The 22,795-nt window shown below is 55.9% G+C and overlaps 10 protein-coding genes and 1 non-coding gene across 11 annotated transcripts; 4 read left to right on the top strand and 7 right to left on the bottom strand.

Moving 5' to 3' along the window:
• The first annotated feature begins 34 nt into the window (after positions 1 to 34).
• Positions 35 to 2,865, top strand: B0H18DRAFT_655480 (polyubiquitin-tagged protein recognition complex Npl4 component). Its single transcript, XM_048038980.1, has 7 exons — positions 35 to 101; positions 154 to 234; positions 287 to 402; positions 687 to 1,890; positions 1,943 to 2,188; positions 2,246 to 2,369; positions 2,423 to 2,865. Exons 1-7 carry the CDS (start codon positions 99 to 101, stop codon positions 2,641 to 2,643), a joined length of 1,995 nt encoding a protein of 664 aa, XP_047889356.1. The 5' UTR covers positions 35 to 98; the 3' UTR covers positions 2,644 to 2,865.
• Positions 2,769 to 3,480, bottom strand: B0H18DRAFT_882158 (large-conductance mechanosensitive channel; the record flags this gene model as incomplete). The annotated part of the gene is made up of 4 exons (XM_048040887.1): positions 2,769 to 2,837; positions 2,888 to 3,032; positions 3,086 to 3,326; positions 3,381 to 3,480. The coding sequence occupies 4 exons, from the start codon at positions 3,478 to 3,480 to the stop codon at positions 2,769 to 2,771; spliced, it is 555 nt and encodes a 184-aa protein (XP_047889355.1).
• Positions 3,481 to 3,761: 281 nt separating this feature from the next.
• B0H18DRAFT_t127 lies at positions 3,762 to 3,857 on the bottom strand. The gene has a single exon. It is a non-coding gene; the product is annotated as a tRNA-Gln (tRNA).
• A 210-nt stretch (positions 3,858 to 4,067) lies between these two features.
• Positions 4,068 to 5,419, bottom strand: B0H18DRAFT_1029233 (SGNH hydrolase-type esterase domain-containing protein). The gene is made up of 4 exons (XM_048029968.1): positions 5,109 to 5,419; positions 4,725 to 5,053; positions 4,401 to 4,664; positions 4,068 to 4,346 (listed from the first exon to the last, which is right to left on the bottom strand). Exons 1-4 carry the CDS (start codon positions 5,376 to 5,378, stop codon positions 4,238 to 4,240), a joined length of 972 nt encoding a protein of 323 aa, XP_047889354.1. The 5' UTR covers positions 5,379 to 5,419; the 3' UTR covers positions 4,068 to 4,237.
• Positions 5,420 to 6,808: 1,389 nt separating this feature from the next.
• On the top strand, positions 6,809 to 8,951 carry B0H18DRAFT_1029222 (uncharacterized protein). The gene is made up of 6 exons (XM_048029967.1): positions 6,809 to 6,887; positions 6,940 to 7,023; positions 7,076 to 7,354; positions 7,405 to 8,191; positions 8,243 to 8,320; positions 8,381 to 8,951. The coding sequence occupies exons 1-6, from the start codon at positions 6,872 to 6,874 to the stop codon at positions 8,511 to 8,513; spliced, it is 1,377 nt and encodes a 458-aa protein (XP_047889353.1). The 5' UTR covers positions 6,809 to 6,871; the 3' UTR covers positions 8,514 to 8,951.
• On the bottom strand, positions 8,952 to 11,327 carry B0H18DRAFT_1029219 (uncharacterized protein). Its single transcript, XM_048029966.1, has 20 exons — positions 11,222 to 11,327; positions 11,086 to 11,164; positions 11,014 to 11,027; positions 10,919 to 10,955; positions 10,799 to 10,860; positions 10,724 to 10,733; positions 10,645 to 10,662; positions 10,564 to 10,589; positions 10,483 to 10,508; positions 10,389 to 10,432; positions 10,312 to 10,336; positions 10,248 to 10,259; positions 10,177 to 10,192; positions 10,073 to 10,115; positions 9,918 to 10,018; positions 9,790 to 9,849; positions 9,698 to 9,725; positions 9,569 to 9,635; positions 9,484 to 9,508; positions 8,952 to 9,431 (listed from the first exon to the last, which is right to left on the bottom strand). Exons 1-20 carry the CDS (start codon positions 11,290 to 11,292, stop codon positions 9,287 to 9,289), a joined length of 909 nt encoding a protein of 302 aa, XP_047889352.1. The 5' UTR covers positions 11,293 to 11,327; the 3' UTR covers positions 8,952 to 9,286.
• Positions 11,328 to 13,207: 1,880 nt separating this feature from the next.
• B0H18DRAFT_1029212 (uncharacterized protein) lies at positions 13,208 to 14,311 on the bottom strand. The gene is made up of 3 exons (XM_048029965.1): positions 14,187 to 14,311; positions 13,709 to 14,126; positions 13,208 to 13,650 (listed from the first exon to the last, which is right to left on the bottom strand). The coding sequence occupies exons 1-3, from the start codon at positions 14,290 to 14,292 to the stop codon at positions 13,263 to 13,265; spliced, it is 912 nt and encodes a 303-aa protein (XP_047889351.1). The 5' UTR covers positions 14,293 to 14,311; the 3' UTR covers positions 13,208 to 13,262.
• Positions 14,312 to 14,401: 90 nt separating this feature from the next.
• B0H18DRAFT_1029209 (WD40 repeat-like protein) lies at positions 14,402 to 16,411 on the top strand. The gene is made up of 6 exons (XM_048029964.1): positions 14,402 to 14,620; positions 14,672 to 14,888; positions 14,942 to 15,337; positions 15,360 to 15,570; positions 15,594 to 15,815; positions 15,906 to 16,411. Exons 1-6 carry the CDS (start codon positions 14,452 to 14,454, stop codon positions 16,065 to 16,067), a joined length of 1,377 nt encoding a protein of 458 aa, XP_047889350.1. The 5' UTR covers positions 14,402 to 14,451; the 3' UTR covers positions 16,068 to 16,411.
• A 253-nt stretch (positions 16,412 to 16,664) lies between these two features.
• On the bottom strand, positions 16,665 to 19,434 carry B0H18DRAFT_882187 (OPT oligopeptide transporter; the record flags this gene model as incomplete). The annotated part of the gene is made up of 7 exons (XM_048040891.1): positions 16,665 to 17,728; positions 17,783 to 17,998; positions 18,056 to 18,125; positions 18,179 to 18,825; positions 18,876 to 18,940; positions 18,991 to 19,068; positions 19,118 to 19,434. 7 exons carry the CDS (start codon positions 19,432 to 19,434, stop codon positions 16,665 to 16,667), a joined length of 2,457 nt encoding a protein of 818 aa, XP_047889349.1.
• A 758-nt stretch (positions 19,435 to 20,192) lies between these two features.
• On the top strand, positions 20,193 to 22,089 carry B0H18DRAFT_1029206 (alpha-ketoglutarate-dependent sulfonate dioxygenase). Its single transcript, XM_048029963.1, has 7 exons — positions 20,193 to 20,433; positions 20,472 to 20,660; positions 20,732 to 21,046; positions 21,103 to 21,289; positions 21,348 to 21,460; positions 21,513 to 21,993; positions 22,049 to 22,089. The coding sequence occupies exons 1-6, from the start codon at positions 20,332 to 20,334 to the stop codon at positions 21,621 to 21,623; spliced, it is 1,017 nt and encodes a 338-aa protein (XP_047889348.1). The 5' UTR covers positions 20,193 to 20,331; the 3' UTR covers positions 21,624 to 21,993; positions 22,049 to 22,089.
• On the bottom strand, positions 21,777 to 22,756 carry B0H18DRAFT_1086731 (S-adenosyl-L-methionine-dependent methyltransferase; the record flags this gene model as incomplete). Its single annotated transcript, XM_048032085.1, has 7 exons — positions 21,777 to 21,836; positions 21,890 to 21,994; positions 22,050 to 22,259; positions 22,313 to 22,380; positions 22,433 to 22,491; positions 22,549 to 22,633; positions 22,690 to 22,756. The coding sequence occupies 7 exons, from the start codon at positions 22,754 to 22,756 to the stop codon at positions 21,777 to 21,779; spliced, it is 654 nt and encodes a 217-aa protein (XP_047889347.1).
• Between the last annotated feature and the right edge of the window lie 39 nt (positions 22,757 to 22,795).

Raw genomic sequence — 22,795 nt, 5'->3', positions numbered from 1 at the left:
GCGTGACGTAGCGCGTATGCGTCTTCGCGCGACGCGTAAGTCTGCAGACGCACATCGCTCCTTGGCGCACACCGCCACCATCCATCGCACTCTCGACCATGGTAAGACGATATGCAAGTACTGCTGCGAATGCCGCATCTAACTTGAGAACAGTTGATTAGGATACGATCCAAGGATGGCAACTTTCGCTTCGATCTTGCGCCTACTGCCGACATATCGGAGCTGGTAGCCAAGGTGCGCCGTCACGGAAGCTCTGACGAATATTCCGCTAACATATTTGCAACAGATTCTTGAAACCACTAGCAATGCCGACCCGGCCACTGTTGCAATCTCTAACCGTCCGCGAGGCAACGAGACATTGGTGTCGACGATCGCCGGAAACTTGCAGACATTGGGTCTCTCGTGCGTGTTTTTTCTTTGCTGTTACAGGGAGTCTTGTGTCTGTGCAGCACGGCACGTTCAACCAGTCCTAAAATTTCCATGTGGTGGAGGGCACTGCGCGGAAGATGACGATCGATCGTGGGCAACGCGGTAGTCCAGAAATCTGTGTCGGATGACTCTGGACTGTCATGCTCCACGTGGCTCCTTCCAACTGTCTTCTATGAACCGAGGGAACGCTGCACAAGGCTTGCTCCCTGGACCAGTATGTCTCCTGAACACGACTGACCCACACCCCTTTGCTGCAGGCATGGAGATCTCGTCTTCGTTTCATACGGAACTCGAGAAGGCAATGCACCGGCGGAGGTAGCAGTTGCAGAGTCGTCCCAGAAAGCACAGACGAGCAGTGCCGCGCCAAAGCGTCCTTGGGAGGCTGTCCAGGAAGACCCGGTAGACACGTACTGGCGGTCGAAGGATGGCAAGATTCCGCGGGGGCGCGACTCGCGCTTCTGCAAGCATGGTGCAGCGGGTATGTGCGAGTATTGCATGCCCCTCGAGCCATACGACGTTGCGTATCACGCGGAGCACAACATCAAGCACCTTTCCTACCATGCCTACATTCGCAAACTAACGCCGAAGGTCTCTGCCGCAACATCATCCACCGCCCTGCTGCCCCCATTGTCGGAGTTGTCTTACAAGGTCAGGGTTCCATGTCCAAGCGGCAGTCACCAGCCGTGGCCCGCGTCAATCTGCACGGCGTGCCAGCCGTCCGCAATTACGCTGCAGAGCCAGCCCTTCCGGATGGTTGATCACCTCGAGATCGCATCCACGCACATTGTAGAACGGTTTCTGCACTCATGGCGGCTGACGGGCACGCAGCGATTCGGGTGGCTGATCGGACACTATGAGCCATATGAGGAGGTGCCGATGGGCGTGAAGGCGGTGGTGGAGGCGATCCACGAACCTCCGCAGGAGGGCGAGCTTGACGGACTATCGCTCGGGCTACCATGGGAAGACGAACTGCGGATCAAGGAACTCGCTCGTGCCTCCGCAAAGCCTCTACAGGTTGTGGGGTACATCTTCACTGACCTCGAGCCGGAGGAGGAAGACCGGACGCGCACAAGGTACAAGCGGCATCCGCAGTCGTTCTATCTCTCCTCGCTCGAAACGATCTTCGCTGCGCATGTGCAAAACACGAACCCGACGCCATCGAAGTCGTCAGCTACGGGCCTCTTCGGCTCGCGCCTGGTCACAGCTGTGCTCACCGGCACGGCAGATGGTGGGATCGACGTGTCTGCGTACCAGGTGTCGGAGCAGGCGTGTGCAATGGTGGAGGCGGACATGATTGAGGCGAGCGTGGATCCCGGGATAGTGCGTGTGAAGGAAGAGGACCGGAGCCAGGATTCGGCGCGGTACGTGCCTGACGTATTCTTCCGGTATAAGAACGAGTACGGCCTCGACGTGCAGAAGAGCGCGAAGCCAAGCTTCCCGGTTGAGTACCTCCTAGTGAACGTGAGGGGTTCTTTTGCGGCTCGCTGTCACAGTCTCACTAAATTCTCTATAGGTCTCGAACGGTTTCCCGCAGAACCCGTCACCGGTTTTCCGCTCAGCCGCGTTCGCCATCGAGAATCGCCCCGGTCTGGAAGACCAGACTATCGAAAGGGTGCTGCACAAACTCGCGGAGCTGCACGCGCCCGACATCCCAGAGAGCGCACGTGGCGGCGACCAACGGCAGCGTGCTGTGTTGGCAGAGTGGTTGAGCGATTGGCACCTCATTGCCTTCCTCGGAACGTCACAGCTGATATCTACCGTAAGTGCGACGTCGGTGGGACTGCATTGTGCTTGCCCTGACGTGCTATGTCTACAGGATGACATGAACGTGCTGATACGGACGGCAACGTCGCCAAACCTGGACGATCCGACTGTCCTGGACGCGCTCATCCGCACAGAAGGCTGGCAGACACTTATGACCTTCACGCGCGAGACAATACGTGAGTGCCGTGCCTGTACGTCGCGGATCGATCGTCTCATCCATATCCATTAGCTGCACGCCCCGCGACATCTGCGCCCTCTGGATCGACACATACCCCTATGGACGAAGACATTCCTCCGGATGTATTCGATCAGATCGCTCGACAGTCTGGCGGGCAGGGCGATGGCTTCGGCTCAGCGGGCGGCGGTGAGCGTGTCTGTCCGCACTGCACATTCGTGAACACCCACGGGGGAAGCGACTGTGAGATATGCTCTTTGCCGCTGGAAGGATGAAGGACTAGAAGAAGACACAATTTGTACGTTAGGTATGCGTATGTAGAATGGTATACTGCGGACATGCTACGTGACGGTGCCGATGATGAGATCTTTGACGGCGCCGAGGCTTGGAATCGAGAAAGTTACAGCGCACTAGTCTCGCGTTCCTCCCTCTCGTCCTGCCAACTGGTGCAGAATGCGCATCTCTTTGCCTGCGCGGGGTTCAGTGTCTGCAAAGGGGCTGAAATGACGCTCACGTCACCTTTGTGGAGATTTCTTTCCGACAAGCGTAGCACCGCACGGTGTGCTTGATGATCGAGTCCTTGGACACGAAGGAGTAGAACTGCGCAACGCAGTAGAGAACGATGCCGAGACCAAGGAAGTTGACCAAGTGGTCCAGGAAAATTCTGAGAGCCACTCAACGTCCGCGCTCATTGAGGAGCACCCGAAGAACGCTCACCCGTAGTTCATCGTGACGGCCCCGTCATCCTGCGCCTGCTGCAGTGTGTTGTAATGGGTACCGTTCTCGCCCCTCTTAAGCACGGCGAATTTCTGGGGCAGGTTCCTGTGCGACAAGAACGGTAGGAGCGAGATGGGCGGGAGGAGGAGGTCCGAGACGAGGGAGTTGACCACCGCGGTGAACGCGGACGCGATTACCAGACCGACCGCGACTTCGAGGACGTTGTCGCGCAGTGCAAAGTCTACGAGAGGGCAGTTATCGCTGTGAACCGCGGCGAGCACCGCAACGTGCGCACCTGTGAAGCCCGCCCAGGCAGATTTGACGCGTTGAGCCACTGCCTGCTCACCCCGGAGCAGGTGCTGTTGCGCATTCTCCCATGTCTGGCCGTTACTCATGATCAGTGTGGGTATGTCGAACGAGAACACGGACGACGAACGAGTCGCGGCAGACGAGCCCCATCAAGCTCAGGGGCAGCGCGACGCGCGAGGGGCAATGACGTCAGATCACATGACCGCGACTGCGTGGCGCCGATCGGCGATCGGGGTCCGTGCACCCTGCGCGCTTATGTCTTCCACCTCCCTCCGAGGCTCGAGCTCCTCGCAGGCTCGTTCTTCAAGTTGCTGCCGAGTCGATACAAAGCGTAAACTACTAGTCTCCAGGACGAAAAGGGATCAAAAGGCCTTGCCAGGACTCGAACCTGGGTTAGCGGAACTGTACTTGTTTGGATACAGCCGATCAGAATCCGCTGTGATAACCACTACACTACAAAGCCTTGAGAAATTAAACAAAGATATTGAATATTATGCATTTCTTTGCAACCCGGCCACCATCCCACAAATTCTAAGCACCATTGCTTGAAGCTTGACCATGATCGTCGTCAGAGCGTCGTTGCATATTGACTATTGAACGTTTTGAACGTTTGGACTGCTAGTAGACGTACTTTGCAAACAATTTGGGGAACTGAGTCTACGGCGATTATTTGGCCGAGTACTGAGTACTGAGTCTTACCTCTTGTGCGACTCTCCAGGACCGCGATGCCAACAGGTTAAGATCACTGCAACACAAAAGTACTGTCACAATGTGGTGGCGCTGGTGCTCGTCCGCGAGAGCGCTATCCGTAGAAGTACAACATATACAGTATTTCCAGATGCTCTACGCAGGTGTCAACCACTCCGGTACGGACTGCAGCCCCCAGTCCCGCAACCAAGTCTGGAACAAGCCAGCGATCTTCTGGTGTCCCTCGACGTTCGGATGGATATTCCTTCGCGAATGACAGTCAGCCCACAGCTCCAGGACACATGCTAGTTTTACACACCCGGGGTAAACATTGGAGTAGTCCACCCAGCCCGTTGTGTTGACCAGGAAGACCTGCTCGTCGCCGAGTGCATGTCTAGCGGCGACGACATCCGCATAGGCGTTCGGATAGTAATACGAGTTCGGGCCGTCCGGCTGCGGCCAGCCCCAGGGAGTGAACACAAAGATCGGCTCGACCGGGTACATGGTACGAATCCGCTCCACGAACGCCAGGTAAGTCTGGGTGAAGTTCGCCTCGGGGACGTCCCACGACGCGTCGTTCGCACTGGGCCCTCCATCAGCAGCGTGCCAGCACACGCGCGGTCGAGAATATCACACTACGCACCCGATGTGGATCACAAAGTGAGTCGGCGGCGGCTGGTCGCGCAGAAAGTCCCATGGCGTTGTATAATTGTGCTGGGGAGTGTTATAATAGCCCGTGTCCTCCGTGCGGAAGTACTGGAAAGATACGCCGTGGACGTTCCCATACGATTCCATGTCGGTCAGGGCGGCACCTGGCTGCGCGTTAATGCGGTGCTCGGCCTTGAACGTTTCTGCCGTCATAAAGTTCCACGCTTGGTCGACGCCCATGGGCAGGAACTGGCCGGCCGAGAGCGAGTCGCCGATGAACTGGAAGGCAAGCGGTTGCGGGACGTACGGGAGCAGTTCCGCGTCCTAACAAACATTTTAGCGTCGGCGAGCGGAGCCAAGTCTCTTCGATGCGACATACCGGGTTCAGCTCGATGGTCTCGAGGTTCATGCGATTGTCCTGCCACTCCTCCACGTTGAACCTAACCACCGATGACGACGGGTTGGCTCCGGTGACATCGATTTCGTTTACGCCTTCGGAGACGTTGACGGTCACGAAAGGCTGGTAGTCAACCGAGATGCCGAGAGAGACGAGAGGTGCCGTCGTGTTCGGGCCCAGGGTGAGAGAGAGAGACTTCAGGTTGGCGACATGCAACTTGAAGCCTGAAGAGCCCCTATATGCTGGCAACATCAGCCCTGTAGCGCAGATAGAAACTCAGACGTACCACCACGTTGCCGGTGCAGCATCCCACCGCCCATGATAATAGATGAGCGGGCTAGTGTACGGGATCGATAGAGTCCCTGCAGAAGCGACTGGCGATGCATGCACATCGAAGGCACCGAGCAATGTCAGTGCAGCAGTGAGCAAACCCGGATGCATGCTGGGCAAACCGTGCTCATGCAAAGTCTGTGTGGTGTATTTATGTGACCGACGTGTGCCCCGGCGGCGCTGAAGTGAAAGCGAGAGCTGCTGTGCTCCGATAATACGCCGCCCCGTAGTACATCCGGGACGAGGTCTGCTGACGGCGGTCATCGCTGGTGCAGTCCTCGTTCGCGTGGTACGTTGGACATCAAAGTGAAGTCGGCAGGCCTGAAGGCCTGATCAGTTGACTAAGCTCGAGCAGTTATATGCGCCATCTGGGACGGTCTGCTTCGTCTGAATCACTGAGCGAAGGCGCTGTACCCTTGCGTTTGGATCACAGGGGAAGAGCCGACGAAGCAAGTGTTGGATGTCGCGCACAGAAGTGTCATGCCCATACGACGTCTTGTATCGACCTGGAGCGCAGCACGACGCAGCTTCAGGAGGTAAGTTCGAGAGCTTCCCCGCGTCTGGTCGTGAAGGTGTAGTCCGCTGAGGCTAAACGGCAGGGGAGACCCAGAGATGAAACGCGGCTACAATCTCTGGGGAGCAGCTGGATGGAACGCGACGACTGGGAGGAGAAAGCCACGCAGACACAGAGAAGCGAGTAAGTGGATTTAAGGAGGTCTCTGGCTTACCTTCCTTGCAAACCATAACCTCATGGTGCTCTCATTGGACCGGGTCGAACTATGTGCCCACGAAGTGTTCGAGTCTAAGGGAATGCCGGCCATGCGCACCATCTCTGGAATAATCTTGCCCATGTAGTCTTGCTCGTCCACCCGATGGCCTTAAGGCCGCCTGGTGAGCGTTCAGTCTTGATATTGGGGCAACCTGTCAACACCCACAGCGCTGTACTCATGCCAAATATCCGACAGTACAACAGAGAGCTAGGTACAGGGGATCCCGACATAGGAAGTGGGATGTGGAGAGCTAGCGAAAATGAAATGCGGGGAGGCCGGGGAAGTTGTGGGACCCGTGGGGAATGGGAGATAAGACATGCGGAAGCAATAGAGCGCTTTGCACGCCGCTGGATGGGTGGGATGGCGGCGAGGAGAGCAACTCGGCGTACTGCACAGCGTCGTCGACCCAGACGGAAGAGACGACGGGAACAAGACGGGAAAGCTGACAAGACACGGGGAGATCTGCTGAGATGCGATCGGCGCGAGGCTGCCTCGGTGCCCAAAGAGGCAAGGACGCGCCGTGACGTCAAAACCCCAGACTCCCCAACGCGTTGTGCGGGCGCCTAAACACCCCGGCCGTGCCGCGTACGGACAATTTCGCGCAGACGAGCTCTCTTCGCCCGTCCACCCTTGCCCCCGCCCACCATGGCCGACACCCCAGGTATGCTCGCCGCCGCCCTCGCCGTGTCGCTCGCTCACGCATATACTCACAGGAGTCTCGATTGTTCCGCTGCTCTCGCGGGCGCTGCACCACATCCGTTCAACCCCGCCCAGAGCCATAGCGTCCCCCGCAACCCGTACGCACACTACCGTCTGTTGCGACTTTAAGTGATTTACAACCTTTGGCAGAACCTCGCAGGGCAGCAGTAGCGCTCATCATTCGCGTGGTCCCGCCGCCGTCATACAATCCATCCCCTGAACTCGCCCCTGGCCTCTCTGAATTCTTCCAGCTCGACTGGGTCAACGCACCCGGAGCGCGACCTGAAATTCTGTTCCTCCGTAGAGACAAACCAGATACAACAGCAGACGCAGGCCGTATGAGCGGAAGTGGCCCGCGCACGCGCGAGGCCCACGTCGCTTTCCCAGGCGGCAAAACCGAAGACGGGGACGAAGGCGGCATGTACACAGGTTCGCCCTGCACTCACTTTGTATAACTGCACACAGCTGACATACATTAGCTATGCGCCAAACCTGGGAGGAAATCGGCCTCGACCTCGCCGAGAACGCATATACGCCTGTCGGCCAGCTCGATGACCGCGAAGTGACTACCTCCCTCGGCAAGCGCCTCCTCATGGTCCTGTCTCCTTTCGTCTTCCTCCAACTCGCCCCCCACACCACCCCCGTCGACCCCGCGCCCGGCACCGCGCTCCACTGGGTACCCCTCGCGGAGCTCCTCCCCCTTCCCGCGTCCATGCAAGGCAAGAGCGCCCGCAGCCCCCGCTGGTCGCATGTCACCGTCGACGCGTCCTCCCGTCTCGCGCCGCGGCACTCTACCGTGCTCCGCCTCCTTATGCGTGTCCTCGTGGGCAGCATGCAGTTCCCCGCCATCCTCATTTCGCCCTCCGCATCAGCTGCAGTCCCCCTCGCGCATACGCCCGCGGGCGATGCAAAGTCACAGCTGCTCGCGATCGACGAGAAACGTGCAGCGCTCGAACACGGCGCGGACGGTGAGGAGGAGCTCAAGCTCTGGGGTCTCTCGCTCGGCATGACGCTCGATTTGCTCTTGAATATGACCGTGCCTACTGTATCGCCCATTGCGGGGAAGGCTCCGAGCGCGGGTAGAGGGAAGGGCAAGGGGAGGATGAGTGTAAGCAATGAGAAGAACGAGGAGGCGATAATGAGTGCACAGGCGCTGCTGCCCCCGGATGCGGAGACGCTGGAGATGCTCCGGATGCCCGTCGTTGCGCCGAGCCTGACGAGCATCTTCCCGCGATTCTCTTATCCCGACGTGAATTTCTGGATATGGTACGTATTCGCTGTGCGTGGTTCGTAGGCAGCGCTGACAGTCTTGTGCAGGGTATTTGGCAAGAGGTACCGCGCGGTTATGCGCGGTTGGGAAGCGAGCGTACGTGCGGGTGGCACGAACGACAGGCGGTATGTCCCTTGTGCTTTGGGGCGGCGAAGCATTAGAACTGACGCGTTTTGGGTCATCAGAATAAACTGGACAGGCTCTGCCCTGACAACGTTCTACGCCTCAGTGCGAAAAGCCCTCGTCGTGGTGCTCGTCCTCCGCGCGATTGGCGTCCTGGTCGGCCTCTTCGTCGGCACGTGGATCCTCTTTCGGTGAACAACCTACCTCGCCCGCCCACGCCCACACGTTACCCGAACATACATATCTACCTCCACGATCTTCTCATAACGATTTCTTCATGACTCACGACTTACTGTTGTTGTTTTATTGATTATGCCTCGCCTGGCTTCGTGTCGGACTGCGTGCCAGTGTCTCGATTCACTCGCTATTTGTTTCTTTTTACGGGATGGGATGGACCGGCTGTTGTCAGCTTAGGATGTAGGCGCGTCTCGGCTCATAGACGAGGGCGTAGTAGACACGTTGCAGTTCCTGGACTGGACTGGGTCACGTCCGTGTAGGTTGGTAGTGGTCAATAAGGATTGAGTGTTCCCGACGCGTTAGGATCTGGGCTCAGAGGACGTCTCCCACTTGTGGCAGGTCTGCATTCAATGATTACCGGCATGCAGAAGATTTGGTCCATAACAGCAACTGAGCAGACAGGGACACTGCGTACTTGAAATCTTCGGCACGGACGAGCACTATTACCATAGCAAGAGTTGTGCGTACATTGCGAGTAGAAGAATATCATAGTGAGTACACCTTTGCTGAGGCGTGGATCAACTGTCCACCTATGTAACTGCCTTGTACTTTTACAGCACGCATACCCGCGCAAGCAAACTTGAATGCGGCGATTTGATCTCCTGCGCGCGGGATTTCCTCCGACACCGTACGTGGTATGCATGTACTCTCTTCTGTTAGTTCCTCTCTTCTTCGCATTTGCCAATGCCAACCTGGGCTCCTCACCACTAGTACTAGCCTAGTGGGTATCTTCAGACTTCGATCTTCGCACCGCATGTGGAGTCCGCGACAGTCACCATCCTGGAATCTTTGCGAATCGTGACAAAAGGGAGTTCGGAGGCGTTGTGGTCGGACCGCGTCGCCTCCAGCTGCCCGAGATGGTTGCGAACATTGAGCCTTGCAGCACGAATGATGAGTGAATTCTGAATGTTACACTGCGTACACGTACACTGCCAACAACGAATTTGCGTACACTGCGAAAGCGAACGGTCAGCATAGGTGGCGGCTGGGTGGAAATACACTGCCGCACGTACAGGTTCCCTGACCTGGCGCGGAAATCGCCTCGATGTAGGTAGTACCACCTTTGCTATCTATGACCCACTTCCAGGTCACGAACCAAGTCAAGACAACAAAGAAGAACGAGGATTAGCGTTTATACTTACCAGCACAATAGCGACGAACGATGCCAAGCTAGTGGTACGCATTCGCTGAGCAAGATGCCAGCAGGTAGAGAAGCAGCAGGGAAACGACATACCATAGCAAGATGCCCCGGTTGATCGCGTAGATAACCAGCCTTGTGAGGATACCGTCGGTCCTAATAATGGCCCGAATCATTACTATCATTAGTTCGTTTCGAGGTCGGAAATCAAAGCCGACACTTACTGTTGAAACCCATTTCTACAGCCCCACAAGGCGTAACAGAGAATGCATGTAATGTAGAGGTCGGTGACGAAGATAGCAGAGAGCGACCAGATGCCTGGCACCTACAGCTTTGAACTGAGTACGGCGGGATCCGCTAGAGAGTTGTCTATGCATACCAAACCACCCCTCACCGCTGTCGTGACGCTCTTCTCGATGAAGCTACTCGAGAGAAGTGGTGAGTACATCGCATACAAACGCTCCACAAAACTGCGGGTCGCACCAGTCATATACAACCCCTGCGCAGTGCCATTTAGGTTTCTAACGCGACAATCGAGTGGTGTATGGACCTACATATCGAAGTGCCTTGTGAGGCCGCAGTCAGTCTCCCACGAAACTTGCATTTGTGGAGACGTACCCAGAGTCATCAATGACACAAATGCCTGGGTTCCGGGTTCGATGAACAACGGTCGGAAGGAAGTCAGAGAGACGTACAGCGAATCCTGCGTAGAAGCACTTGACTCGGGTCCCCTTCAAGACTAGAGCAATTCCAGCCCAGCATCAAGTTGTACATTGAGATGACACCCACGTAGCCAAATCCTATGGAGAAAGTACCTGGAGGGATGTCAGTCGTCAAGTTGTCAGTCAGCAGAAAATACCGAAATCGTACCATTGTACCAAAACCATCAAGGCATGCTGCGATAAAATTCAAAATTATAGATGCTCTGGAGCTCACATAATGGCGGCTCACCGAAAGCAGCGATTGGCCCTTCGTATGCGACATCGTGATGAGCCGCGCAATGCATTCAGGGTCAATTGAGGAAACTTACACCAGTGGCCCTAGAAAGCAATGTATTGTTACGTCTGTCCGAGCAGGTTTATGATTAACTTGGCAGGGCACTCACGGGTCGAGCACCGTCAAGGCGAGGATATTGCCGTGCCCGCGAATCAGATAGTACCATAGTTGCTACAGGGCGTCCAGTAGTGAGCGATCGAGCATATCCAGATACTAATGCTGCCTTCACGTGGATATCGGTCGCAATCTGTGCAGATTGCAGGACCCTTGAGGATTAATCGTATAGTTGTCATACTAGTCAGAACGGATGAGAATTGGACAGACCATGCCATGACAACCTGTGCTACGTAAGAAGACATATTGCGAAGCACCGTGACAACGCCGAAGTTGACTGACCAAGGTTTTGAGAACGAGTCCGTCGTTGCGGTAGTGCCAGAAATAGTATACCGCCTGGGCGCATACTCCGCCGTAGAGTCTATGGAAGACGATATGAGTTTAGATGCCAGCATAAGTTACGAGAGTCGGAACTTACACCAGACTCAGGTCTATGCCAATGAACAGGCAGCCCATAGAGGGATTGAGATCCACCATGAAACCAGTCATAGCGGTCCAGAAGACCAAAATTCCAAGTAGGCTATACGATACTGAGGAAACCTAGTCCACTGTGCCTGTCCTTATATGCAGCGAAATATTCGTGTTGTCTGCATCTCATTCCCATGCCAGAAGGTTGGGAGCAGATGGTAGTCATTCAAGTCAAAGTGTGTGTACCATTGTTAATATCGCCATTGATGTCTCAAGGCTGAGTATATCAGTGTGCCATCTAGTTTTGACCTGAGATCCGAATGATTGTAAGTTTGACAGCGTTCTCAGGTATAGAGCTTACGATAAATGCAACTTAATTTCGTCGACGACTGGTACCAGTAGAAAGCGTAGGACTCAATGGGTAATGCCCGCGGATAGTCACTGTATGGCATGGAATCTGGTGCGCGGATCATTAGCTCGATATGGACAAGGGACGCACGAAATAGCTACACGTAGGACTAAGAACGATGCTCACAAAGACGCTGCCCATTGCATTGTTGAGGTCGAGATTGAAGCCAGCCTTTAGCCATCCAGGAGACTGGAAGCCAATGAAACGGACTAGGAATGTCAGTCCTACAAACGCCAATTGGAGGCGCAGATTATCCCGGCACATACATGACTTCTCATCCGGGCGCCGAGAGCAACAAGCCGAGAGCAAGTACTGTTTGAGATCCAAGTGGCTCCATACCACGTTGCGCCCACACTGGCGTTGGTCTGCTTGTTGTTCTTTCCCCTTCCAAGGCAGCGGCGGAAAATGAGAGAACGTATCTCAATCTTGCCAGGATCAAGGCGCTGACACAAAAAATCCGAAGTATGGCCACATCTGCCACACAGGAGCGCGGTCAGTATCTTGGGCGATGCAAGGCATCACTGCTCCTTCGCTAGAGAACAGGTTTCCTGCCGCATGTTATCACACGACTACTATGGACTGACCATCATGATTCTGACGAGATCATATCTCTTGGGTCAAATATATCATGATTCTGAAGGACACATTGACAGTGCGATGTCAATGCGTGTCCCCCCAGCCCGCTCAGCTTGACTGTACCACAGGTACAAGTGCTACCCTGGGAGACTTCGACTAACGCTTCGAGATATGATGTGAATGCCGTATATCCGACGACTGCAGGACCGAGATTGAGCCACCCGTCATCATAACGTATAATCCGGGCACATACCAGTGCAGACATCACTGACGACGCTTCGAGAAGCTACACTCACACAGCATATCGCGGTGCACTCGATGGCTAAGCATAGGACGTCCACGTTTCAGAATCATGATCCACAACGCGCAACATTGAGGGGGACAATCGTCTTGCCAAACGAACAGCAAGCAGCGAACAAGCAGGGCTTGTTCCTGAGTCATGCCGTTCGCCGTTTCGTGGGCGTCGGGCAGGCTTCTCAGATATCAAGACAGCCGTCATGTCTCGAACGACGTGAACGTGCTGTATACGGAGGGAGTATTTGCGCCTTCCTCCTTTTGTACGACGGAGCGCAGTAGAGGTTCAAGTCGAGACCCCACGTCACCACTATTCCAGAGGCAGATGGGGCGATGACTGTGTTGGGTGCGGTCATACAACGACATAGCACGTACCTCGACGATACACTCTGCGTATTTTGCCCGATTCCCGTAAGTGAAGTCTCAGATGAGAATATGGGCGTAGTGCTCTTGCGTATCGACCGTGGCTGCTCCGTGCTGCATTACGAAATCTGGAAGATAGGCGAGGTGATCCAGAACAAGTTCGTTCTATTGATTAAACGACGAGGACAGGATATGTCCCAATCTGGAGAAGCATGCCATCATGCACCGCCCGCACCGAACTGTTGCGCTCTGTAGCATAACGGTTAGGCCAAAGCTAGGGACAGTTTGACAACGCTACATACATATCTCGCATACTCGGATCCGACATGAGCTCTGCCATAGAAGGCATACCGCCCCCTTGCTGCACTCGGTTCATCTACCCCAATAGAGATGATTATCCACTATGAATTCACATAATGAAAGGCTGACTGACCATGTTAGCCAAGGCGGGGTTCTGCATCATTCTTTCCATGCCACCGTTCGCCATCATCTGCTGTGCCATCTGCATCATCATTGGATTGCTCATTAGGCTACCGAGATCGGGCATTCCGCCGCCTCCACCGCCCAAGTTCCGCAACATGTCCGCCATTCCGCCCAATCCGGCACCTGCAGCATTGGCACTTCCACCCGCAACCTCGGGCTCTGAAAGCGAGGATAAGTCTGTGTCTTCTGGTGCGATCCGAGCCTCTGCGTTCTTGAGACCAGACTTGAGGGCCGCATTGGACGGATCAAGTTCGAGGCCGCGACGGAAGGCCGCCGCTGCCTCCTTGAAATCGTCGAGGCAGTACTGGGCGTGTCTGTCAAACAGCGTCGACAATAAGGCACACTGAACACGAAGACATTGGTCGGGCTTACCCAAGTCGATGATATGCCTTCACGAAGTTGGGATCCAGCTCAATAGCTTTTTGTGCATCCAAGGTCGCTTCCTGATGTTCTTCCTTGCTCGAATGCGCCGCGGCGCGATTCGAGAAATAAACAGCATTTGTCGGGTCAAGCGCAATGGCCTTCGTATAAGCGTCAATTGCATTGTCGTATTGCTTAGCAGACATTTGTGCATTGCCTTCCGCCTTCAGCTTCTCCGCTTTCGCCTTGTCGTCCGCGCTCGGCGCAGCTGATGTCGCTGGCGCAGCCGGTGCTGGGCTGGCACCGACCTTCTCCCTCGTCTTCAAGAAGACGTCAAAGACATTTTGGAGCGTCGCAGGCTTTATAGACAACTTCTCGCGTTGGGCTGAATCGGAAGGATCGACTGTGAAGGCCTCCCCGATGCACTGGACTGTGCGCGTGATATCCGTTCAAGATATGTCGAACATGGCGAGGCGGAGAGGAGACGCACTTGCAACCTCAAGACTCTCCTTGTCGTCTTGCTTGACGGTGCCGTCCTCAATGGACTGGTTGAGAAAGTCGAGGATGGAGAGAACGAGCCGCTGTTTGTTGGACATGACCGTGCAGGAGTGAGGTGAGTGCTAGAGAACTGGCGCCCAGATCAACACGCCCAAACACGCTCCCAGCGCTCGCGTTCATTGTCAACAACTTCGACTTGCGCAAAGCCGTCGTCGACAAGTCCAGTCGCCTCCACCTCTATCCCTCCGCCGAACAACATGTTCTTCTGCGCAATTTCTGGAGAGCCACCACAAGACCCGGTCGTATCACAGAAGTCTGGCCATGTCTACGAGCGGAGGCTGATTCTCAAGTACATCACCGAGAATGGCACAGACCCCATTACCGGAGACAAGTTGGAGGAGTCGGACCTTATCACCGTCAAAGCTAGTGCGTTTGAGCCGAGCGCAGCCAAGTTTGTTATACTGAATCGCTTTCCAGACCCGAAGACTGCTGCTCCGCGACCACCGGCAGCTACTTCCATCCCGGCTCTCCTCCATACCCTTCAAAATGAGTGGGACGCTCTCATGCTCGAGACGTTCACCCTCAAGCAGCAGTACAACTCCCTTCGTCAAGAGCTGAGCTACGCTCTGTATGCACAGGATGCCGCGACACGCGTAGTTGCGCGTATGATTCGCGAGCGTGATGCAGCAAGAGAGTACGTGCAGTCACCAGCTCTTTGGCCCACATCCACTGACATATCTCTTGCAGAGCTCTCGCAAGTGTGTCAGCTACTATGGGCGTTGCGCCTGCTGGTAACGGAGGGGATGTGGAGATGGCAGAGGCAGAGGGCGAAGCGGGAGGTATACCTGAAGAGGTTGCGCAGAAAATCGAGGAGACACACCAGACGTTGTCTGCTCAGCGTAAAAAACGCAAGCCCCCTACTGGCTATGTACATCGGCCGAGGTCAAGACCTTCACCGCGAAACACGCCATCCCTCCCTGCATCGCCCTCGCCTGCTGGTATCACCGCTTTGGCCGTGTCTACAGCCAATCCTTCGCGGTTCCTCACAGGCGGCAACGACAAAATCGTGCAACTCTATGACCGCAGCACCGACAAGGTCCTGGCAGCTCTACCGGGACACCAGAAGAAAATCACTCACGTTGCGTTTCGCGAAGCGATCAACGAGAGTGACCGACTTGCTCCTCTCTGGCAGTACCGACAAGACCGCAAGGGTGTGGGCCCACGACACAGTGTCTGGCGAGTACAAAACTCGTGCTGTCATTCGCACGCACAAAGGCGAAGTCACAGGCCTCGCCATGCACCCTACGAACACACTCGTGGCGATGGCGTCTACCGACCGCACTTACTCGCTGCATGACCTCACGAGCGGCTCGCTCGTGTATCGCTCGCCCCCGCAGAGGAGTCGTTCACGTCTCTAGGCGTGCATCCTGACGGCACGCTGCTTGCCGTGGGTACCCCTGCCTCCACGATCCAGGTCTACGATATCCGCTCGGGTGTTGTTGCTGCGTCTTTATCGCCTCCCGAGAGCACGCCATTCACCGTCAAGACCCTCAGCTTCTCCGAGAACGGCTACCACATGCTTGCGCCAGACTCCTCTCCTCTGTCGCAATCTGGGACTTGCGTAAGCCCAAGATTGCCCACTCCATCTCGCTCGGTGAGGGCTTCAAGGTTAACAAGGTGTCCTACGACATAAGCGCCCAATTCCTTGGAGTTGCGGGGCGAGGGCGCGCGCATCTTCGCGCACAAGTCTTGGGAGGAACTGGTGCGCTTCGAAGAGGGCGGCGAGGTCGCCGACTTCGTGTTCGGTGCCGAGGGCAAGGAGGTCTGGGGTGCCACTGGCAGGGAGGTCAGGGTATGGGGTCTGCCTGCGTAAACTATCGATACATGTGCCTGTTGCTACGTGTACGTGTGCCTGTTCAGTGTTCTATTCTTGCCAAAACGAGAGCTCCTGCTCGCTCGTGCTTATGTCGAAGTGTTGTCTGCTTTCCTACTTCCGGCGGTGCGCATCCATTACGGAACACTGCCCTACTATGCGGCTGTCCGAGAGGCCTGACGCGACCGTTATGCACAGTGCCGTGTCGTATCTGTGTAACTGCCAATGTCTCATTCGCTGGGCCTGCGTTCAATAGTCAGGGAGTTCATACCGTGAGTACAGTTCATAAGATGCTTACGCATAATCATTCCAGTCATCAATACATGCAACCGGGTACATGATCGTAACTACTGATACAACGGTAGTACGTGAACGAAGGCGGAAAGGGGTCGCAGAAAGAGGAACCCTAGTGGTTCGTTTTAAAGCGAGGTCACGAAGAATGAGTGGGCAAAGATGCTTGCTAAAGCCTGAGTAGAGAGGGAGACGTCAACGTGGTATGATGCAGATGCAGATGGGTCGTGGATGGATCGTTCAGAGATAATGATATACCGAATAATGCTACAGCGGGACGAAAGAGAGGAACGAGAGGTGAAGTGTTCATGACCAGGTCTCGGGCCCAAAGGTGCCGTTCGGCGGGAGCTTGAAGGGCATGCCCAACGAGTCGAAAGTGTTCTGCCAGACGGTGTTCCCCCACCAGTTGAGGGTGATGCCGCCCTTCGGCATCTCGAGGGCGAAGAAGATGATGATAAGGCTGACCGCGACTCCCGAGTCCAGCGCAGCAGAGAGGATGTAGTTGTAGCGCATCCACCAGCGGAAGTGGAAGCGGCGCATGAACCACTGGAAGAACGCGCCGACCATGACCCAGGAGGAGTAGTTGATGCCGGACGCAGGCGGCATCTGGCCAAGGCCGGCGAAGAAGATCGGCATGTTGACGTACCTCCAGATGGAGTGCGGGAAGCGGCGGGCGAGCAAGTAGAAGGGAATGGGCGAGAGCGCGCCGACGAGGAAGAACCATAGGAGGGGGCTGTAGAGCTGGCCGGGCGAGAAGAGGCGCTGCGGGCCGATGCCTCCCCAGATGATCGACGCGGTCGCGAATACGCTGACGTCCTGGCAGGTAAAGTAGTCCTTCTGGTCCGGCTGGCAGAAGTCCGGGATGTTGGCGAACTGCCAGATTTGGATGCCGACGCAGACGAAGCAGAGGATAACGGTCGCGAGCGTCTGGGCGACAAATGTGATGCGCGGCGGGACCTTCATGTAGTGCGCGATCTTCATGTCGCTCGCAAGCGTCAGTGCCTGCGAGACCGTGATGAAGCCGTACGTCTTGAAGAGCATCATCGCAACGGGCTTGCCCGGGAGCATGTAGCCGACAACGACCTCCATGATGACGTTGACGGAGATCATTTGGTTGGTGATAGCGCGAATCATGCCCACAGGAATAATGAGGACCGCAGCGAAGATGATGGAGACGACGAAGCACCAGACGGGGAGTTGGGTAGGGAAGATCTCGATGCCGATGACGCCGAACACAAAGGAGATGATGCCGATGGCCGCGTACCAGGTCCAGGGGACGTCGGGGTACGCCAACATCAGCCGGGCGTGCACGTCGCGCTCGTCCTCCAGCGTACGACGGAACTGACGAGCAATGTCATGCCTGTACCAAACTGTAAAGCTCACTCGTTAATTGATATAGACGCACGACATTGGAGAAGACGTACTGAATGTGTGCACAATGACCGAGGTGATGGCCGCGAACTGTACGCCGTACGAGACGGCGAACGTAGCGGGGATGAACAACGGCGAGTACGCCTTGTACTTCTCCTCATCGAAGAACCCATTCGTGATGATGTTGGTGACGTCGTACGCAGCCCCAGTGCGGTCATACGAGCCGGAGGAGGAGATCGGCATGTACTGCGAGAAGAAGCCGTTGGTGACTGAGGGAAAAGACAGTTAGGTCACAACATGAGACGCGTCACGACGAGCAGACGTACAGAAGATGGCCGGCGTCACGATCCAGAAAAAGAGGACAAAGGCTACCGCGATGTTCGCCTCGGCCCACCACTACACAAAGGCATCAATAACAAAACACTCAAAAGGTATGAGACACGACTTACGGGAGTGACCAGAGGACTGCCAATCCACGAGATCATCGACCAATCGAACGTCAGGAAACCCATTCCCAAACCCGTCGAATACCCAAACAGCGCATTGACCGTCGGGTTCTCCGGCGCAATCCAGCAGACCCAATTGAACACGCTGAGCGCAGTGAACAGGTAGCCCGGGAGGAAATACCACAAGGTGCCCGCCACGAGGACGAAGAGGAAGAACCGCTCTCGGCTGATGTGGCGCTTCTCCTTCTTGCCCCAGTTCTTGTGGAGGGTGTTCAGGAGGGCGCAAGACACGAGCGCGCCGGGCCAGATCATGCTCGAGGGCCAGACAAGGAAGCGGCGCGCGACACCTGCGAAGGAGTAGCCGAGGCACTGTGTCGAGAGCGCGAGGAGGATCTGGTAGGCGAAGCCGATGCTCTGGTTGTAGAAGGCCTTCTGTGTTGCGAAGACGGTCGTGACGTAGACGTCGCTGTAGACCGCGCTTGCCATGATGGTGATGACGGTGTGCTCCTTGATATTGAAGGGCCCCGGGTTCAGAGACCAGACGTAACCGAAGGTGTTGAAGCGCGTCGTTGGGAGCACCCATGCCAGGCCCTTCCCCAGCGGAAGAGCGACCAGCTGGACGACAAGGGAACTAATCGCAACTGAGGGGTCTACAGCAACTGTGAGTCCGCATACATCTGTTAGAACAACGTTCACTTACATCGTTCGTCAAAGAAGTGGTTGATCCCAGCCATGAGAATCGTGAGGACGATTCCCAGGAACCACCTACGATTACACTATCAGCTGGCATTCCGAGACATCGTGAGTGCACATACATTCGGAATGTATTTACGGGCATCGCAGGGTCATCGATATTTGACACTGCGGCGCGCACCTCAGCGTACGGGGACTCGCTGCGACGTGTGAGCGCTATGACTGATTTGAGTGGCTAAAATCACATACTCATTGAAGTCCTCAATGTCTGCCTCCTGCAGACGCGCCCGCGATGATGCCCTCGTCTTATACGTCGAGCCGACTTGCGACTCGGAGTCTAGCTCAGTGCTGTGAATCGAGTGCCCGCTCGAGATCGTCCTAGTCCCCTTCTGGTCCATAGGAAAGGAGGTGACGCTGGCGGTGGGCGACACCTCGTTCAAGTCCCAGTTGGGGTCGTTCAAGTGTTGCATGACATAGTCAACATCTTGGGGAACATCGGGAATGGGGTTGCGGCTACGAAGCAGCTGAGGCAGAGGAACGGGGAAGGAGGTGTCGGGGGACTCCATCTCGTCAACTGAGTGCCGTCGGGGGGAGGGAGAGAGGGTACGCTACGGGCGGGGAGGGGGCCTGAAGAACTGGCCCGTGGCTCCTTTGCCTTTTCATGGTTTGCGCGGATAGCCAAGAAGACAGGCTCGCGTGGCGGCCTAATTGTTACGCTCCTAACGAAGCCAGAGTGAGTGTCCGGTATCCCCTGGTTGGTTAGCGCATAGCGCTGCAGAACAATAAGACTCGGAATGATAGGGAGCGATCGTGACACAACAAGACTCAGAATCGCTGGGAGTGATCGCCCTTGCGATTGATCCAGATTCGGTGTAGGGCAACGCTGCACTCACCTCCTGCGACGCTGACTCGATGGCAGCGAGGTGTCTGTCTGCTTTCGTGTGCGATGGGTATCACCTCCCTGCGGGGAGCGGCCCACTATCGCAGAGCCCGCTTCGACCTGCCGTACACCAGTCAGAAGACCATCCCGCAAGGCACGCACCATGCGAGCTCTCGCTTCGCCCGGGACGGAGTGAAATGCCATGTCATTTCTGGCTATTGTCCCTATTGTCTTGCGGCGCCAGGAGATCTGCCGTGGTGGCGAGGCGACGGGCTGAGATTCCTGCAGATGCACACAATTACACGCGCTGCACGTGCCGCGCGCGTCTGTGGGCGCGCGTCGACGCGTCGCATTATCTAATCTGCTCTGTTGACGCGTTGTTTGGCGCGGCAGGCACACGGACACCCGCCCGGCAGCCGGCAGACGCTCCTCATCGCAAGGTCATCTTGCGAGACCTCGCTCACCAGATAACACTCCATTGCGTGCAAGGGCCGTGGAATGGCGACAAGCTAGCCACGTATTTAGGCGGGCATCGCTGCAGGCAGCGTACTCATCTCGCACAGCCCAGCGGAGCCCTCTCGCCATGTCTACCACGGTCGAAACAATCACTGCTCCTATCGCTGCTCTCCGCGTCGCTGCCAAACCGGCAGAGAACAATGAGCAGTCCAAGTCCGAGGAAGGTACCGTTACGCGCATCTGCTTCCGGTCTTTCCACGCGACGAGCACTATCCGCCTCTGACTCCGTTCGATCACATCGATCCGGGCAGTCGCGCCTTGTCTCACCCAAACCCTCGGTCCTTCCTTGACCATGCAACCAGCATCACGCAACTGACTCCCCATCTTGGCGAGGAGGTTCGCGGAGTCAGCCTTGCTGCGCTCGACAGTGATGGGAGAGATCAGCTCGCGCTTGAGGTAAGTCAATATTGATGTCACCGTTTCCCATCCATTGTCTTCTCATTCCGGACGCGTGTGTACTCTTATAGGTCGCCCGTAGGGGTTTGGTGGTCTTCAGGGACCAGCGCGACTTCATCAACAGCGGCCCAGACTCTTACCTTGAGTTTGGCCGCCACTTCGGCCGCCTCCACATCCACCCTACGTCCGGGCACCCGGAGAACTATCCGGAGCTGCACCTCGTTTACCGCGATGCGAACACGACATATAACTTTGAGCGTGAGGACCGCATTACATGGACGGCCTGGCACTCGGACGTCTCCTACGAGCGGCAGCCGCCCGGCTTGACTGCGTTGTTCCTCCTCTCGCAGCCCGACACGGGAGGCGACACTGCGTTCACGTCGCAGGTCGCAGCGCTCAAGCGGCTGTCTCCGCATTCGTTGCCTTCCTGCGCACCCTCAAGGCGGTGCACTCGGGTGTCGAGCAGGCGAACTACTCGAGGTCAGGCTACCGCGGTGGTGTCGTCAGACGCGAGCCCGTGGAGAACATTCACCCCCTGGTAAGGCGGCACCCGGTCACAGGCGAAGAGGCGATCTACGTCAACAAGCAATTCACTCGCCGCATTGTTGGCCTGAAGCGCGAAGAGTCAGGTCAGTTGTCCGCTGCTTCTGGACAAGCGCCTCGAGCTGACTTGCGATTGATGTACAGATGCAATCCTTGAGCTGCTGTACGATCACATCGCTAAGAGCACCGACATCCAGGCGCGTGTCAAGTGGGAGCCGTACACGGTTGTCCTCTGGGACAACAGGCTCACTGCACACGTATGTCCTCATTCTGCTTCTTGACTGACGGTTCGCTGACTGCGATGACTAGTCCGCGATCGTCGACTTCGTTACTGGAGGGCAGAGGCGCCACGGTGTTCGTATCACGCCGCAAGCTGAGCGTCCCATTCCTGCTCTTGAGGGTCTCGACTTGTCGGCCTGAGCATTGCGGGCATAACTTAAAGTTAACACTACCGCGCAAAGGTTGTAGGATCAGTGCTTCAGCCACTGCGTGAGGGCATGTGTTGTAGTACCACTAGAAAAGAATTGTACCTGGATGACTCAACCCGTATGCTCTGTTCGCTAGTAGCTGCAGCTATCGAGAGAATCGCACAACGAAAAGATATTCACCACCAGCTCGGCGTTCAAGGACTACCTGCGACATCACCTCAGACTCGGCTCACTGACATATATGTGTCATCCACATACCTCGCTCGAGAGTCTGTATGTATCTAGCATCCTCTGACGTATTGCAGGGACGTCGTTCTGTTTTACTGCGACTAAATAAAACCGCCCGATGGGTGAAAGTAAATCCTGAACCACGTTCCAGTCAGTGGCCGTTGTCAAGGTCGGTTAGCCAGCCTCCTACCTCGACCTGATCAAGGAGAACATCGGTCACTTGCATCCCGATTTCTCCGCCAGCCCAAGCACCTTGTATGTCTGCGCCCTGTTGCGCGTCGTCTGCTTCGTCGGCGTAGGTGGGCACATAGGGAGGGTTGAAAATGAGTACGTCGACTGCATGTCGAAGTCGTTGCACAAGAGGCGATGCCAGAGAGGCGTTCACCACGTCTATTGGTGTCTACTACAAGTAGCTTGGGTGTTCGAGTCTGTAAAGAGTAGACAGGGACGTACCTTGTTCTGACGACCGGTCAGTCTCGTGCATCTGCATGCGTGTGGATTGATGTCGGTCGCAAGGCATACTGAAGTGAATGTCTTTTCAATATGGAGGGGAGGGGAAGGGGAATAATTTACATATCGTCGACGTGCCAAGTATGGCTCCGATAAAACTTGAGACGCAGCCTGATCCTGACCTACAGCCAACGTGAGACTCGGATATCGCGAATGCAGTGGCCAATACTATTGTTTACCCAATTTCCAAGCATAATCTTGGATATGATACTCGTAGTTCCTCAGCATCCTGTTCAAGGGCATCTAGCAAGATGAATGTGTCCTCTGTACCAACGTTAGTTCCTGCTTTTATGCAAGGTAATTAGACGATAAGGCCACACCTGCAGGCTCATATACGTGGTCATAGTCTTGCTTGGTAAGATGAGAGAGGTCTGGAGTGGGGATCATGATCAATTTCGGGTAATATGCCTTGAAATTTCGTCAATG

This window comes from Fomitopsis serialis (genome assembly GCF_022376445.1).
Source record: "Fomitopsis serialis strain Sig1Antser10 chromosome Unknown B0H18scaffold_81, whole genome shotgun sequence".
Lineage (NCBI taxonomy): Eukaryota > Fungi > Basidiomycota > Agaricomycetes > Polyporales > Fomitopsidaceae > Fomitopsis > Fomitopsis serialis.
This window is presented reverse-complemented; position numbering and strand designations above follow the sequence as displayed.